The 15,892-nt window shown below is 34.2% G+C and overlaps 1 protein-coding gene across 1 annotated transcript in view; it reads left to right on the forward strand.

Moving 5' to 3' along the window:
- Nucleotides 1-235: 235 nt before the first annotated feature.
- LOC100920521 (cytochrome P450 7B1) overlaps nt 236-15,892 on the forward strand; it is a 245,382-nt gene continuing 229,725 nt past the window's right edge. The window contains exon 1 of the mRNA XM_012541284.3: nt 236-546. Within this exon, the coding sequence (XP_012396738.1) occupies nt 434-546 (113 nt within the window). The 5' untranslated portion in view covers nt 236-433. The remainder of the gene's footprint in view (nt 547-15,892) is intronic.

Here is a 15,892-nt window from a genome sequence, read left to right on the forward strand (position 1 = left end):
CTATCTGTCTCTGCTTCTCGTTGGCTTCTTCTGTACCTCTGGAGCCAGAGAAGGAAAGTTGATCTTTTCAGAGTTTAACTCCTAAGCTTCAGGTGGTGGGGCAGGGTGAGCATGCAGGCGAGTGAGTTCCCAGCTGCCTAGAAAGGAAACTCAGAAACTTCTTGACTTCAACAGCTCTTGAGCCTGGGACAGTTAACAACAGAAGCAGCTGCACATCCCCAGCCAACCAGGTCCGGTGTTTTCTGGGGGACAGCCCCAAGCCTTGAAACGGGAGGAAACTTTTGGGTTCTCTGTTTCGCTCCTCCCCTAGCGAGAAAAGAGCGGGACCGCCCCTGAGAGCTAACCACTGCCTGGCTCTCTCAGCTCCGGACTGCGAGACTCACCTCCGAGATCCCTGATCGCTGTTGGAGTACACACAGCGGACGGGAAAACCATGGGTTCTTCCTGGCTTCAGTGGCTTTTGAAGTATCTACTCTGCCTGCCTGGTTTGGCCTTCGCCACCGTTCTACTACTCCTGGCTCTGGGGATAAGAGGGAGAAGGAGGAGGTAAGAGGGAGGTCCCAGCAGCCTAACTCAGGCTGACTGCAGCTGGAGTTAGTTAACCCCGCTGGAATCGTTTTTTCTGTCTCTGGGTTAACAGAACAAAACACTCTTTTTATTCAGCCTGCTATCCAGCCACTTCATGGCTACACTCACCTCCCTGTCTCTGTCCCTCTCTAGCCCGCTCTCTCCAGCCCTCTGCCAAGTGTTTTCATAACACCCTGTTCATTATCATATGAACAATGCTACTGTGACCTTTTATTCTAGAAGAGAACTCTCTGGGATGACTGCAGGTATTCAGTCTTAGAGCTGGACTTTGATATCTTTTAGGATGGTGTATAACGGCAAAGATTTGTGCTGTTTCTCAAAACAAATCTAAATATCATATTTTGAGACCTAACGCTGAAGCTGATCCAGTATCAGCTGTCTTAAGTCAAGAAATTGTAAGCTTCAATTAGACATTTGCGTCCCCTGACAAACAAAAATGTATATTTCCCCTAAAACTTCATCTAAGATTGGGGTGGGGAGAGAAGTCGGGTAGGTTCTGATAATTAAATTCCATTCCTTTGCTAGAAGTGTTTGAAGAAAATACAAGAAGTAATGATTAGACTCTTCTGAGTATTGAAGACTCAACCACATCTCTTCTTTAGAATTTCTTCTTTGTAAACTTTTCCAAGTGTAAACTTGAACCCGGATTAAAAATTTGAACAAAAATCCTCTTGTTTACTTAAGCAGTGTCTCCCCTCTTGCCACACTCCCACTATCAACAATTTTGTTTGAGATATTGTCAGTAGTTAGGCCTAATTATTAGGCTTTGGCCAAAATGTCTCTATGTTTTCTATAAATGAATAAATTTGAGGGGAACTTTTTTTTTTTTTTTTTTTTTACAGATGAATGTCCATATTCAGTTATTTAAAAAAAAGAAAATCCTAAAACATGCCTTCTTGCAAGTTGTGTATTTTGAAGATAACAATTTTAATTTTGAGCCAAGATATACTATTTATTCTGGGATTTAGGAAAATTTATCATATTTTCAACAAAGAATCTACATTCTCCCCCCCCCCCCCCGCAACAGAATATATCAATATTATATCTAAAATCTGTTTGAGAGATAGTGGGAAAAGTAGTTTATTCTTAATTCTGAGTGCCATTTAATTTATTATATATAATGAATAAGTATTTGACTAAGCACTAATGTTATATATGTATACATATATACATACACATATATTTACACACACACATACATATATATATATGTATATATATGTATATATATATATATATATATATATATATATATATATATAAAGGAGTAGGTGGGGGAAACATGATAAAGTGAATAACAGAAATATCTAAATAGATTATAAAGATTGTTCCATAAGGGTATATAAAGGTTATACCATATGGGTATAAGCTCTATTACAGTTATTGAAGGGGATTGGAGTGAGACTGAAGAACATGGAGGTAGAAAGCTAATGAATGTATTGTACTATAAAAAATGGAAACAGATAATAGACTATTCAGGTGTCAGGAAAAGGGGACTGTTTATACATTAAAAAATAGATATTAGCTTGGAGTGGAAAGTACAGGGAATTTTTGGTTAAAGGATTGAATATGCCTATAGTTGTCTTCCCCTACTTTCCCACTCATTTTCCCTCAGCACACATACTTTGATAAGAGAGATATTTCAGTGAACAAATAGTACGAATGTAAGTATGAATGTAAACTTTTTTTGAGTTGACTTTTGTGAATCATGAAATGTTTACTTCTGAGAAAAAGTAGCTGTCAAATTGTTTGTTTGGACAATTCAATTGGACATAAGGTGTGAATGTGTCTTAGAGTCATAAGAAAAGTCAGTTTTAGAGTTGTCTGATTTAGGTATGAGATAGCATGCTGATTTGCCTAGGATAGGACATAGAATATTAGAGTAAATGAAGACTACTGTATATGTCAGTAATGTGCACAAGAAACATTAAATAGCTAGGAAACTTTTTAGGTTAATAACTGGAGAAGTGATTGTGGTATAAATAAAATTTACCTGACTATAACTAGAAAAATGAGAATCTGCTTTCTAATAATTTCTAATTATAAGCTAAGATGTGTTTATTTATAAGAAAGACTTAGTAATGAACAAAGTAAAATTAGGGAGATAGAAGAGAGAGCTGCGAGTACATATTTAAGAACTTTGTGAACCAGAGTGCTTTTTTTCTATATGCTGCTGAGAAGAAAGGATAAAAAAAAAATCTATTCTGAGCTCTATTTTCACTGGATGTTGCAATGAATGACAAACTAAATGACAAGAGTTTGGGGATAATTAATTCATTCACTAATTAGTTATACTAATAATCCATAAATTAGTGATCAGTAGTTTTTCTCAATAAACCAAAGACCCTTAATGGAGAAAGTAAATGGCTTAAATATTTTTTGAAAGGGAATGTTTCTCACTGATATATTGTTGGTTAAGCTGATCCAATCATTCTGGAGAGAAATTTGGAACTATGCCCAAAAGGGTATAAAACTATACATACCCTTTGATCCAGCAGTGTCTCTACCTGTTCTATATCCCAAAGAGATCACGAAAAAGGGAAAAGAATCTGCATGTGCAAAAATGTTTGTATCAGGTCTTTTTGTAGTGGTAAGGAACTGGAGACTGAATGGATGTCCATCAGTTGGAAAATAGCTGAATAAGTTATGGTATATGAAAGTCATGGAATATTATTATTCTATAAGAAATGTTGAACAGGTTGATCTCAGAAAAGCCTGAAAAGACATAGATAAACTGATGCTAAGAGGAGTAGAACCAAGGGAACATCGTACACAGCGGCAACAATATTATGTGATGATCAGTTGTGATGGACTTAGCTCTTTTCGACAATAAAATAATTCAGAGCAATTCCAATAGACTTGTGATGGAAAGAGCCATCCACATTCAAAGAGAGGATTATGCAGACTGAATGTTGTTCACCTCATAGTATTTTGGTCTTCTGTTGTTTGTTTGCTTGCGCTTTTTTCCCCCTTTCCCTCCCCCCACCTTTGATCTGTTTTTTCTTACACAGCATGATAAATGTGGAAATATGTTTAGAAGAATTGTACATGTTTAACCTATATTGGATTACTTGCTATCTAGCAGAGGGGAGTAAAAAAAGAGGGGAAAAAATGTAACAGAGTTTTGCAAGGGTGAATGTTTAAAACTATCTTTCAATATATTTTAAAAAATAAAAAGCTATTAAAAAAAGAAAGGAAGGAAGGGAGAGAAGGAAGGAGAGAGAAAGGGAGGGAGGGAACTTTCTTGACAAGAGAAACCAATCCTGACTAGCGAACATTTAAATGAGAAAGTGGGCTAAAAATCTTCAGCTCCTCTTGCTGAGAACATGGCTTAATCATGAGACTTAACTGCCTCCAGCAACCTGGACAGGGGAATCTATCGTCACCCAGAACATTCTAATCAGTTTTTTCCTTCATTGGGTCACTCTAAACTCCAGTGAAAGCCCAAGAACATGGGCTTATTCCCTCTAGGCAAGAATTCAGCTAGATTAGAGTCTGTGCACAATTTAGTTATCTGTAAGCTCTCTTAGTTGAATATAGTCCTGCCCAACTTTGATGAGCTTGTACCCCATTAGAGACTGGCTGTCTGGGTTATAGCAAAGAGTCCCTGAATGAACAAATATAAAAAGCCTACATCATGTTATAGAAAGTACTCTTCCCAGGATATTCACTTGCCATAGATTTAAGATATCATTCTCATTGAGCTATTGGCATTTTTCTTGAAGTGCTAATTTAAGGTTGACTCAAGAACATAATAAACCTAAGAATGAAGCTCAAAAGAATATTCAAGGTTCATCTCAAATGACAAAGTCTCACTAATCATAATAGGGCTTGCTAAAATTGTCAGTACTCTCAAGTTGTTGCAATAAATTAACTAACAAATAAAATTTATCAGACCTAAAAAAATCATGCAAATGATTTTTACTTAACGTTCTTTTTTTTTTTTTTAGTACTTTTAGTTCTTTCTCAAAAATAATATAAAATTTATCTTGATGTACTATGGCAATTATTAGTAATAATACTAATGAAGTAATATGATAGCTGTACATTCACATAGATTATATATATGCATATATATGTATATATATGCATTACAAATACATAATTGGGCAACTTAAAACCACACAACTAACATGTTTCCTGATAGAGTTTAATGATAAATAACTAAAATTTACTTACAATTAGATCAGAACAAATTCAATTATACCTGTATCTTTTAGAAACTCAATTTATTTTATACCAGGGTTATTAATTCCAAGCATTTCATATTATAGAACTCAGTATTTTCAACTAATCAATTGCAAAAGATTTTAAAAGTGATAGAAATCTACCTGAATTATCACTTTTAGAAATAACCATGCTTATCAAATTTCTTCCAACCCTGTTAACCTTGTCTATTGACTTTCAAATCAAGCTGCAAAATTTCATTCTTAATCTTTCTATTTAAAACAAAGTCAAAATTATTCACACACTCTAATCATGCTTAGACTTCTGAAGTTGACACAGGGTACTAAGAACAACTGTTCAAGGACAGGAGGAGCTTGGAACACTTGGACTTGTTGCTGCTCACTTGCCATATGAAAATTTTGCCTCCATTTGTTCCCAAATCATTTAATCTACCTTCCATATTTTCTCTCAAGCTTTTCCTTCTCTTTCCAAGTCTTCCAAAGCCATTACTTAAGTTACTCAGTTTTACTTGCTCAACCACATCCCAGACTATACATGTTATTGTTAAACCAATGTCTTACTGCAACCTTACTTTCCCTAACTATAGAGTTAATTTCAACCTAGGAAATTCTGTTTATTAATCTGCACAGCACAATTATACTTTAGCTTCATTAGCTATAATTCAAGTGTTCTCTAGGAGACTAAAGATCTCCACTGCCTATTCCTATTCCTAGAAGTCTGTGGGAACATAGTATTTTCATTTTTTTGTTGTTGTTGCTTGCTTGCATTTTGTTTTCTTTCTCATTTTTTCCCCTTTTTGAAATGATAATTGTGCATGATAATTGAGGATCTATGTATAGAAGAATTGTGAAGAGGGTGGGAGGAAGGGAAAGAAAAATATTGGAGCACAAAGTTTTGCAAGGGTGAATGTTGAAATTTTTCCATGCATATATTTTGAAAATAAAAAAGTTTATAAATCATTTCCAATAGAGCAGTAATGAACTGAACCAGCTACACCCAGCGAAAGAATGCTGGGAGATGACTATGAACCACTACATAGAATTCCCAGTCCCTCTATTTTTGTCCACCTGCATTTTTGATTTCCTTCACAAATTAATTGTACACTATTTCAAAGTCCGACTCTTTTTGTACAGCAAAATAACTATGGACATGTGTACATATATTGTATTTAACTTATACTTTAACATATTTTACATGTATTGGTCACCCTGCCATCTGGGGTAGGAATTTGGGGAAAAAAGAAGAAAAATTGGAAGAAAAGGTTTTGCAATTATCAATGCTGGTGCTACTACTGGGCTTATACCCCAAGGAGATACTAAAGAAGGGAAAGGGACCTGTATGTGCCAAAATGTTTGTGGCAGCCCTGTTTGTAGTGGCTAGAAACTGGAAAATTAATGGATGCCCATCAATTGAAGAATGGTTGGCTAAACTGTGGTATATGAATATTATGGAATATTATTGTTCTGTAAGAAATGACCAGCAGGATGAATACAGAGAGGCTTGGAGAGACTTACATGAACTGATGCTAAGTGAAATGAGCAGAACCAGGAGATCATTATATACTTCAACAATGATACTGTATGAGGATGTATTCTGATGGAAGGGGATTTCTTCGACAAAGAGACCTAACTCATTTTCAATTGATCAATGATGGACAGAAGTATCTACACCCAAAGAAAGAACACTGGGAAATGAATGTAAACTGCTTGCATTTTTGTTTTTCTTCCTGGGTTATTTCTACCTTCTGAATCCAATTCTCCCTGTGCAACAAGAGAACTGTTCGGTTCTGCACACATATATTGTATGTAGGATATACTGTGACCTATTTAACATATATAGGACTGCTTGCCATCTGGGGGAGAGGGTGGAGGGAGGGAGGGGAAAAATCAGAACAGAAGTGAGTGCAAGGGATAATGTTGCAAAAAATTACCCTGGCATGGGTTCTGTCAATAAAAAATATTAAATAAAAAAAGAAATATTACAAAAAAATATCAATGCTGAAAAATTACCCATGCATATATCTTGTAAATAAAAAGCTATAATAAAAAAAGAGAAGAAAAAGTTTTAATTTAAAAAAAAGATAAGTGGGGAAAAACAGTTTGGGGGACAAATCCTTTTAAAAAGCAAAATCATTATAGTTGTTTTTAGTGATTACAAAAAGTTTTAGGAGGCATGTACTTTTTAAGCAGGAGTAGAATTCTGGCTACTCCTAACCCCATTAACATATTAAAAAAAGGCTTAACTTCCCAAATAACAATAGATATCTATTATGTTACCTACCAAGATGAACTCAAAGGAGTTTTATAAATTAAAAATAGTTGCTTCTCTTTTCTGCTTACTTACTCTTCTTTACTTTTCAGAATCTGGAGAGAGTCAATGCTTAATAATTTATAAGTTAAGCCAGTTGACTTTAGTCAAATTGAGTTAATCTCACCAAATTTCATACGTAAATAGCTTTCACAATGGTAATATATGTGCATGTATATGTATGTTTTAAACATACATAGCTGAAATTCTAGTGATTGCATTTAAAGCTACTGTAGAGACTTTGCTTAAAAGCATGCATTTTTTGAAGTTGTCTTTTCTTTTGCACTTAATATTATTAATATTAATATTATTTTGCTTTTTTTCTAATTACATATAAAGATAGATTTCAACATTCATCTTTGTAAGATTTCCCAAATTTTTCTCCCTCTTTCCCTTTCTTCCCCTGTTACCAAGACAGTAAACAATCTGATATAGGCTAAATATATACAATCATATTAAATATTTTCCCATATTAGTCATGTTGTGAAAGACAAATCAGAACAAAAGGGGAAAACCATGAGAAAGGAAAGAAAATCAATTTTTAAAAAAGTGAAAAATTGCTATGTTCTACATGGATGACATTTTCCATGACAAGTCTTTTGGAATTTTCTTGGACCACTATAATGCTGCGAAGAGGTAAGTCTGTCATTGTTGAGCATCATATAACATTGCTATTACTATGTATAATATTCTCCTGGTTCTGCCCACCTCACTCAACATCAGTTTATGTAAGTCTTTCCAAGTTTTTATGAAATCTACCTTCTCATCATTTCTTGTAGAGCATTTCATTACATTTTTATACCATAATTTGTTCAGTCAATCCCCAATTGATGGGCATCCCCCCTATTACTAATTCCTTCTCACCATAAAAAAGCTATAACAAATATTTTTGTACATACGGCTCCTTTCCCTTTTTAATGATCTCTTTGCTATATAGACCTAGTAATATTTTTTGCTGGATTAGAGGGTACATACAGTTTTATAGCCCTTTAGGCATAGTTCAAAATTGCTCTCCAGTATATTTGGGTCATTTCACAACTTCACTAGCAATAAAGTAGTGTTCCAATTTCCTTTTGTGCTCTCCAATATTTTTCCTTTTCCTTTTCTGCCTTATTACCCAATCTGATAGATATGAGGTGGTAGCTCAGAGTTTTAATTTGCATTTGGCAAACAGTAGTAATTTAGAGCATCTTTTACAAATGACTATATTCAGCTTTAATTTATTTATTCCAAAATTATCTGGTCATATCCTTTGACCATTTATCAAATTGGGGAATGACTTGTATTTTTATACATTTTATTAAGTTCTCTATATATTTTGGAGCCTTTATCAGAAATACGAACTCTAAAATCCGTTTTCCATCTTTCTGCTTTTCTCCTAATCTTGAATGGATTGATTTTGTTTTGTGCAAACTCTTTATAATTTAATATAATCAAAATTATACATTTTGCATTTTATAATGTTATCTATCTCTTGTTTGTTCAGAAATTCCTTCTTTATCCAAATATTTGACAAGCAAACTAATCCTTGCTCTCTTTTTGCTTATAGTATCAACCTTTATTTTTAAATCATGTACTCATTTTGATCTTACTGTGATATAGGATATAAGATGTTGGTCTATGCCTAGTTTCTATCATATAATTTCCCAATTTTCCCAACAATTCTTGTGAATAGTGGGTTTTTATCCCAGAAGCTGAAGTCTTTGGGTTTATCAAACAGTAGATTACTATAGTTATTTACTAGTGTTTCTTGTATACCTAAACCTCATTCACTAATCTGCTACTCTATTTCTTAGCCAGTACTAAATGGTTTTGATGATTGCTGCTTTATATACAGTTTTAGATCTGATATAGATAGGCCACCTTTTTTTACATTTTTTCCCCATTAATTCCCTTGATATTCTTGACCTTTTATACTTCCAGATAAATTTTTTTGTTATTTTTTCTAGCTGCATAAAATATTTTTTGGTAATTTGTTTCGTATGACACCAAATAAGTAGATTAATTTAGGTAGAATTGTCATCCTTATTATATTAGCTTGGCCTATTTATGAACAATTGATATTTTTCTAGCTGTTAAAGATCAGACTTTTTTTGTGTGTGAAAAATGTTTTTTAATTATCTTGGGTTTATCTTGGCAGGTAGATTCTCAAATATTTTATATTTCCTATTGTTATTTTCAATGAAATTGTAGTTTTGTTTCCTTATTACCTATTCTAATTCCTTTGATTTCTTTTTCTTTTCTTATTGCTAAAGTTATTGAATAATATGATAATGGTATTCTTACCCAATCTTATTAGGGACGCTTCTAGCTTATTCCTATTATAGGTACTACTTGCTGATTGTCTTAGATAGATGCTGCTTATCATTTTAAGGAAACCCCCCTTTATTCCTATGTTCTTTAGTGTTTTTAATAGGGATGGGTGCTGTATTTTGTCAAATGCTTTTTATCATCTATTAAGAAAATCATATGATTTTTGTTAGTTTTTTTATTGATATATTCACTTATTCTGATAGTTTTTCTAATATTGGCCAGTCCTGCATTCCTGGTATAAATCCTACCTGGTCACTGTGTAATACTTGGTGACAAATTGCTACAATCTCTTATATTTTATAAAAAATTCTTGAATCGGTATATATTAGGGAAATGGGTCAATAATTTTCTTTTTATGTTCTGGCTTTTTCTGTTTTATGTATCAGCACCATGTTTGTGTCATAAAAGGAATTTGACAGGACTCCTTTACTTCTCCCCCTACCCCCTACATAGTTCAAATAGTATCAAAGTAAATAGTTATTTAAATGTTTGATAGAATTCACTTGTAAATCTATCAGGCCCTGGAGATTTTTTTAGGGAGTTCGTGTATGGCTTGTTCAATTTTTCTTTCTAAAATGGGATTTTCAGTTCTAATTGTTCAGTAATGAAGAGAAACAGCTATACCCAGTGAAAGAACTATGGGAAATGAGTGTGGACCACAGCACATCATTTCTATTTTTTCTGTTATTGTTTGCATGCATTTTTGTTTTCCTTCTCAGAGTATTTTTACCTTTTTAAATCTGATTTTTCTTGTGCAACAAGATAACTGTATAAATATGTATACATGTATCGTATTTAACATATACTTTAACAGATTTAATATATATTTAAAAATTACCCATGCATATGTTTTGTAAATAAAAAGCTACAATAAAAATAAAATAAAATGGGATTTAAAAAATATTTCATTTCCTCTTTTGCTAGTCTGGGCAATTTATGTTTTCTAAATATTTATCCATATTACTTAGATTGTCAGATTTATTGGCATACAATTGGGCAAAAGAGCTCCTAATTATTGCTTTAATTTCCTCTTCATTGGTGGAAATCACCCTTTTCATTTTTAATTTTCTTCTATCTTTCTTAATCAAGTTATAGTTTACACATGGATTTTTGGAATAAGAAGAAGCAGAAGTAAATTTACCCAGCAGTTTATGGTTACCCAAGTTACAACAAAATTCATTTACACAGTCAGCACTTGTTATATATTGGATAAGTTATCAATACAAAGATTAGCTATTCAACTTATAAAATCAGTCAGAGTAATAAGGGATGAAGAGAATTTCTACACAAAGACTGGAATATTGAGGTCTAGTAAAAAAAAATCTATTTGAGATCCACAGCCCTTATCCCATCCTGTTTTCCGAATTATTGCTCCTTAGGGACCATTTACCAGCATTATCCTTCCTATTTGTTAGCCTCCGTTTTCTTTCCTTCATAGACGTAGAAAACAATGCCCTTAACCTGCTTTATGGTCAAGCCATGTCAACTTGGATGTTGGATCCTCAGCTAGTGCAGATCTGCTGACACCAGCTGGAGTCTGAGCATTAATCCATAATTGTTATCACTTCTATGACCTTCAGACTCTGGATCTGACAGAGCAGTCTGACTCCACTTATACAGTTGGAGAAGCTTTATTGCTTGGTTACATCATCTTGTCCCTTCTTCCTGATTCCTCTCTCTCCCTCTGCTGTCCTGTACTTATACCCTTCTCATTTGCCCTTGCCAACATGCTCCAGCAACAAGTTGCCCAGGAGCCCAACTCCTGAGACAGTGGGAGCAATCTCAATTTGGTACATGCTTGATGCCTGTCCTGGCGTGTCTACAGAGTGTGTATCCCAGACCTTTTAGCCAGTCACGCAGAACATACACCTGAGGTCTCAACATCCATTTCCAAGAGTGTGCAGACCGAGATCTAACTAGCCACAGACTACAAGGGTCAGGTTTGCATGAGACTTGTTTTTGCACAGACTTATTGCTTAAGCAAGTGGGGCATTGTGTGCAAGGTACACAATGAAGGGTCACAAGATTAATGCAGACTCTTGTTATTCTGTTCCCTAGCATTCTTGTTGCTATGTTCCCTAGCACTTGGACATCTTTTTTATTATTGACAAATATTATACACAAAATGATTTGTCAAATACATATACAAAAACACTGACAAAATGTTTTATTGATAAAACATATGCATGAGTAATTTTTCACCATTGACCCTTGCAAACAACTTTTCTCCTCCTTCCCCCCACCCCCTCCCCTAGATGGCAGGCAGTCCCATACATGTTAAACACGTTAAAGTATATGTTTAATACAATATAAGTATACATATTTATACAATTATCTTGTTATACAAGGAAGATCTGATTTACATGCACAACTTAATATGATATAGATCTACTATCTTGGGGATTTGTAGTCACAAAAGACTTGAAAGTAATGATCTTTAAAAAAAAAAAGAATTCATACTCTTACAGTATTGTCTCAGATTTCCCTTTTGAAAATATAGTCCTGCAAAAAATATTCAGAATACATTTTTTAGTATAACACAAACTGGGACAAATGGGTAGAATACCCTCCAGATACTCTGACTGCCCCAGGGGCCTCCCTCCCAGTAATTTTGTGTATGTACATTATTTCTGAGTTTATCTTTATACTCTCTTGAGGAGATTTCTTTCAATAGAATATTGTATTGATAGAAACCCTCTGTTGCTGAGAGAGGAAATTAGAAGACTCAAGCATAAAGGAAACACTTAAAACAGACACAGAACATACAAACTTACTCAGACAAGATCTAATTACTAATTACAGGGAGAGAGGCAAGTCAAAGGCAGAGATCTACCAGAAAGTTTCCCCTTTTGGACAAATTTTCACTTAGCCCCAAAAACATATAAGGGGAATTTTCAGATAAGAATCTGGAATAGAGACTTATGATCCTTTCATGGTCATCAAACTATGATGAATGAAAAATTGAAAAGATTTCTGGTTAATAATCAGTTTCTTAATTGGGCTGGCTAATAATCTCTAAATTGGTGGCCAGTGGTTTCTCTCAGTACCCAAAGACTCCTAATAAAGATACTGAATACCTTAAATGTTTTTTTGAAAGGGAATGACCCTGATAGGAGAAATCAACCATGACTGGTAGCCATTTAAATGAGGAAGTGGACTAAAAGTCTTCAGTTTCTTCTTCTGAGAACATAGATTGATCAGGAATTTCAGCTGCCTCTAGCCATCTAGGCAGGGGAGTCTGTTTCCGTCCAGGCCACTCTACTTGGCTTTCTCCTTCATGAGTGGTATCACTCTAAACTCCAGTGGAGGAATGCAAGGAAATGGATTTATTCCCTCAGGCAAAAATTCACCTAGATTAGATTCTGTGTTCACTTCAGATAGCAATAAGGTCTTCTAACTGGGTGGGGTCATTGTCCAAGATCTAGGAGCATGTACTTTTGAGGATTAGGGCAATCTATTCCATCAAATACATTGGAGTGCAACTCAAATTATTTTTGGAACCATTGGTTCAATATAGAAACCATGCTCAAAGGGACTTTTGTAGATAGTTCCTGAGCCAGGTAAAAGGCATGAAGTTTGAGTTTCTCTGGTCACATTTATTTTTGACACTAGTTGCTTTATGTACTTTAGGAATGTGTCCACTCTTTCCAAGGACACTGGGTACATTAATGGGAGGCAGCATTGCACAATGGATAGAACATGAAACTTGTAGGGAGACGGACCTAAGTTCAAATCCTGCTTCAGAACACTCTTGCTCTATGATCCTGGACAAGTCACTTAACCTCTCCAAGTTTCTTCATCTGTAAAATGGAGATGATAGTAGCATCTACCTTACAGATTGTTGTGAGAATCAAATTGTTGAGGTTGAGATGGGGATCCCAAAAGTTTGGGATCACAGACTGGTGTTTTGAGGTATCTCAAAAAAAAATTGCAGGGTTGAATCCATTTCAAGTCAAAGGCAAAGTTTATTGTAATTGTAATACCATTACAAATAGATTAACTCCAAAAGAAATTAGCAAAGAAACAAAAGCAAGGAGACACATTTATCCAGTTTTCTATCATTGACTATGGCCCAGAGGAATGGTCTCTAGAATCTGGTTTTCACTGATCAGATTGTCACTGACCAGATAATCAGTAGCAATGAATTGAAGAGTGGTCTACTCAGAATCAGACAGATTGGGTGTGGGAGTTTCCTGAGGCAGATTCCAAAGCCAGAAGATTTAGGATTAGTGACTTATTGTTAGAACAGAAGTCCCCCTAAAATCAGGGGACTACAAAATTATTTTTTCCTCTCAGGCTTTAAAGCACTATTTAAATACTTTTTTGCTATTAATGGCAATTGTTCAGTTGTTTCAATTGTGTCCAACTCTTTGGAATTCCATTTTTGGGTTTTCTTGGCAATGATATTGGAGTGGTTTGTAATTTCCTATTCTAGCTCATCTTACAGATGAGGAAACTGAGGCAAACAGTATTAAGTGATATGCCCAGGGTCACACAGTTAGTTAGTATATGAGTTCAGATTTGAATTCAGGAAGATGAGTCTTCTTGATTCTAAGCCCAGTGCTCTATCCATTTTAACACCATGGTGCCTGGATTATTAATATAAATTGAAGTTAGTGGATGGAACACATTTCAGCTCCAAAGTATCTTTCCTGACTGATTTTGCATTACTCTTTTAGTATACCCAATGATCTTTCAAAAATGAACCATGAGTGGCTACTGTACATGGTATTCCTTCTCCCATATCTTTATCTTTCCCAAAACCTTGTATGATCATCTTTGCTACTGGAAATTGCTGTTGTTTCCTTTAAGAAACCTTTCATGATTCTAGTTATTAATGTCTCCCCACAACTTCCCAGTTAAATGGATTTGTTTTGTGTGTGTGTGTGTGTGTGTGTGTGTGTGTGTATGTAGTATAAGCATGCATGTCATTATGGAATTTCTTTTTAATCACATTTTTTTTATTTATGCCATTCTTGATTAACATACATACATAGATTAACATGATAGGTGCTTAATCAGTGTTTATTATTTGATTAGTTAATAATAGCTAGCATTTATGTAGTGCCTTAAGATTTACAAAGTATTTTGTAAATATTATTTCATTTCATCCTCAAAATAACCCTGAGAAGTGGATGCTATTATATTATAATTACATATTATTGCTATTATTTTACAAATAAAGGAACTGAATCACATAGCTAGTAGATTTCTGAGGTCAGATTAGAATGAGGGTCTTTCTGGCTCCAAGTCCAGTGCTTCATCTACTCACTAAGCTAATGAGCTGCCTATTTATCTGGAAACTTTCTTGATTTTGCATGTGCTTTGCTGATGTCTAGAGTAATCTCTCTCTTTCCCTTGAGCAAAATTGTATATGTATTTAATTATGTAGTTCATCAATCAAAGACTTATTAGACAGATATCCAATGGACAGAAATACAAATTGGGCAGAAGTAGGTTGAAGCAAATTTCCATTGATACCTTATGTGTAAGACGTAGTGTAAGAAATATCAATGAGTTAATGTGTGTTTGGGAAAAGATGTGGCTAGTCTTTTGAATTTTTCATTAATATTCTTGAACTCTAAAAATACCAGAAGGAAGGTGGATCTTTCCTGAAAGATGTGTGGAAAATAGTGAACAAGAATGTCATGGATGAAAAAACATGGATATGTGGGAATTATACTGATGCAATACTCATGATGAAATTGCAGACATATTTTGTAAAGTGTTAAAATGTGTGGAGTTTTATATTTTCAAATAACTTTTAGCATGATAGAGCAGAAGAGTTCACTGAATTTGGAGCTAGAGGACGTGGGCCCAGATTCCACATTGATGACATCCTCTTAGAGCTTCAGTTTCCTCATATATAAAGTTTGGGAGTTAGAGTAGATAATCTTTAAAGTATCTTCTAATGTGAAATCTTTGATTTTTGAAAATCTATGATATGACCAATAATTTTTTGAACACTAGTGTCTTTCTACACTAATTTTTTTATTATATTTCAAATTATTATTGCTTGAGAAAATTGCCATTATACTTGTGATGCTTTTCCAAATAAGTAGGTTTTTTTTCTTTTTTTAAGTGTGCTAACATTTTTCTGATTGAACAGGGCAGCAAGAGTGTAGAATATAGAGTGCTATAGTGAACAACCTAATTTTTCTTGCAATCATAATACAGCCAGGTCTTTATTAATATGAATAATGTATCTCATCAGTGGTTGCCTTATTTGAATTTATACTTCAGTCTACCTTTGAACTGGAACCAATGACTGTGTTTTACATAATTATGGCTTCAAATAATGAGAACTGAAAATATATTCAGCTATTTCATGGGATTTAATATTTGCACTATTTGGGACCTAGTTATAATTTGCATTAGTTATTATGATGGGAAACCAGATTAGTATGCAAAAGGATGTTTGATGGAAAAGGAAACAAGGTAAGAGGGAGTGATGATTAAAAAGGATTTTTCATTGAGGATTTGGTAGGACTTGGTG

Source organism: Sarcophilus harrisii, chromosome 1, assembly GCF_902635505.1.
Source record: "Sarcophilus harrisii chromosome 1, mSarHar1.11, whole genome shotgun sequence".
In the NCBI taxonomy this organism is placed as follows: Eukaryota; Metazoa; Chordata; class Mammalia; order Dasyuromorphia; family Dasyuridae; genus Sarcophilus; species Sarcophilus harrisii.